The sequence below is a fragment of the Sphaeroforma arctica genome (genome assembly GCF_001186125.1).
Source record: "Sphaeroforma arctica JP610 unplaced genomic scaffold supercont1.5960, whole genome shotgun sequence".
Taxonomy (NCBI): Eukaryota; class Ichthyosporea; order Ichthyophonida; genus Sphaeroforma; species Sphaeroforma arctica.
In genome coordinates, this window is record NW_014034598.1 from 716 (window position 1) to 1,794 (window position 1,079).

The 1,079-nt window shown below is 46.0% G+C and overlaps 1 protein-coding gene across 1 annotated transcript; it reads right to left on the reverse strand.

Moving 5' to 3' along the window:
* Positions 1-769: 769 nt before the first annotated feature.
* Positions 770-993, reverse strand: SARC_15338 (hypothetical protein; the record flags this gene model as incomplete). Its single annotated transcript, XM_014290541.1, has 1 exon — positions 770-993. A coding segment is annotated over one exon (224 nt), but the record flags the coding sequence as incomplete, so codon positions are not given.
* Positions 994-1,079: the final 86 nt, after the last annotated feature.

A 1,079-nucleotide genomic window follows, 5' to 3' on the forward strand; every position in this document is an offset into this window, starting at 1 on the left:
AGCACGGTGTCTCCATCCTGAGTGTACGTGTGTGGTACAAAGGCTTTGTGCGTTGTGTGACTGTTGTAACGTGATGCATGCACCACAGTCGTTCATATGCACCGCGGCAACGAGCACGGCATGTGCTGTAGTAAACTCCAGGTATGCAGAGCACAAGCAACCCAAGCAATATAAAGTGATCCGTGCAGAGGTATATCACACTCTGCATGTCACACGTAACACATCTCGGCGTGTGCCACAATACGTTTAAACGTATATTATGAATAAACGTTTGCCTCCTTCTTAGTGCCAGCCGCGAGACTCTTACTACACAAGACATCCAGTGTAGCACACAGTATCGTTAGCATTGGCTCTGGGCACGGCTGTGAGTATGTGCGCTGCACTGGCTACCAATGTTAACTGCTACACCTTATCACTCACCTGACTATAATACACGTATAATAAGCGATGAAAAGACACTAACACACCATAGACTTAGCCTTACCCTGTTCTTATCAACTGCTACACCTTATCACCTATCTGACTATAATACACTTATAATAAGCGATGAAAAGACACTAACACACACCATAGCCGTAGCCTTATCCTGTTCTTATCAACTGCTACATCTTATCACCTACCTGACTATAATACACTTATAATAAGCAATAACAAGACATAAACTCACGCCATAGCCGTAGCCTTACCCTGTTCTTATCACCTACCTGACTGTAACACACCCATAATAAGCATAACAAGACACTACCACACACTATAGCCGTAGCCTTACCTTGTTCCTCGTATCAACCGCGAGACCGTTAGTACACAAGACATCCAAAATAGCACACGCATCGTTAACACTGGCTTTGGGGGCGGCTGCGAGTATGTGCGCTGCATCGCCAATCAACGCCAACGTCTTATTGCAATCCGCGCCATCGCTGAGTGCGCGCAGAACCGCATCGACGTTGTATTCCTTGAACCCGATGCTGTCTCGCAGGAGTTTGTTGGGCTGTGGAGAGTGTAGTGTGATGAATATTATGTTTGTTACGCTGTGGACACTGTAGTGTGATGAGTATTATGTTTGTTAGGCTGTAGGCAGT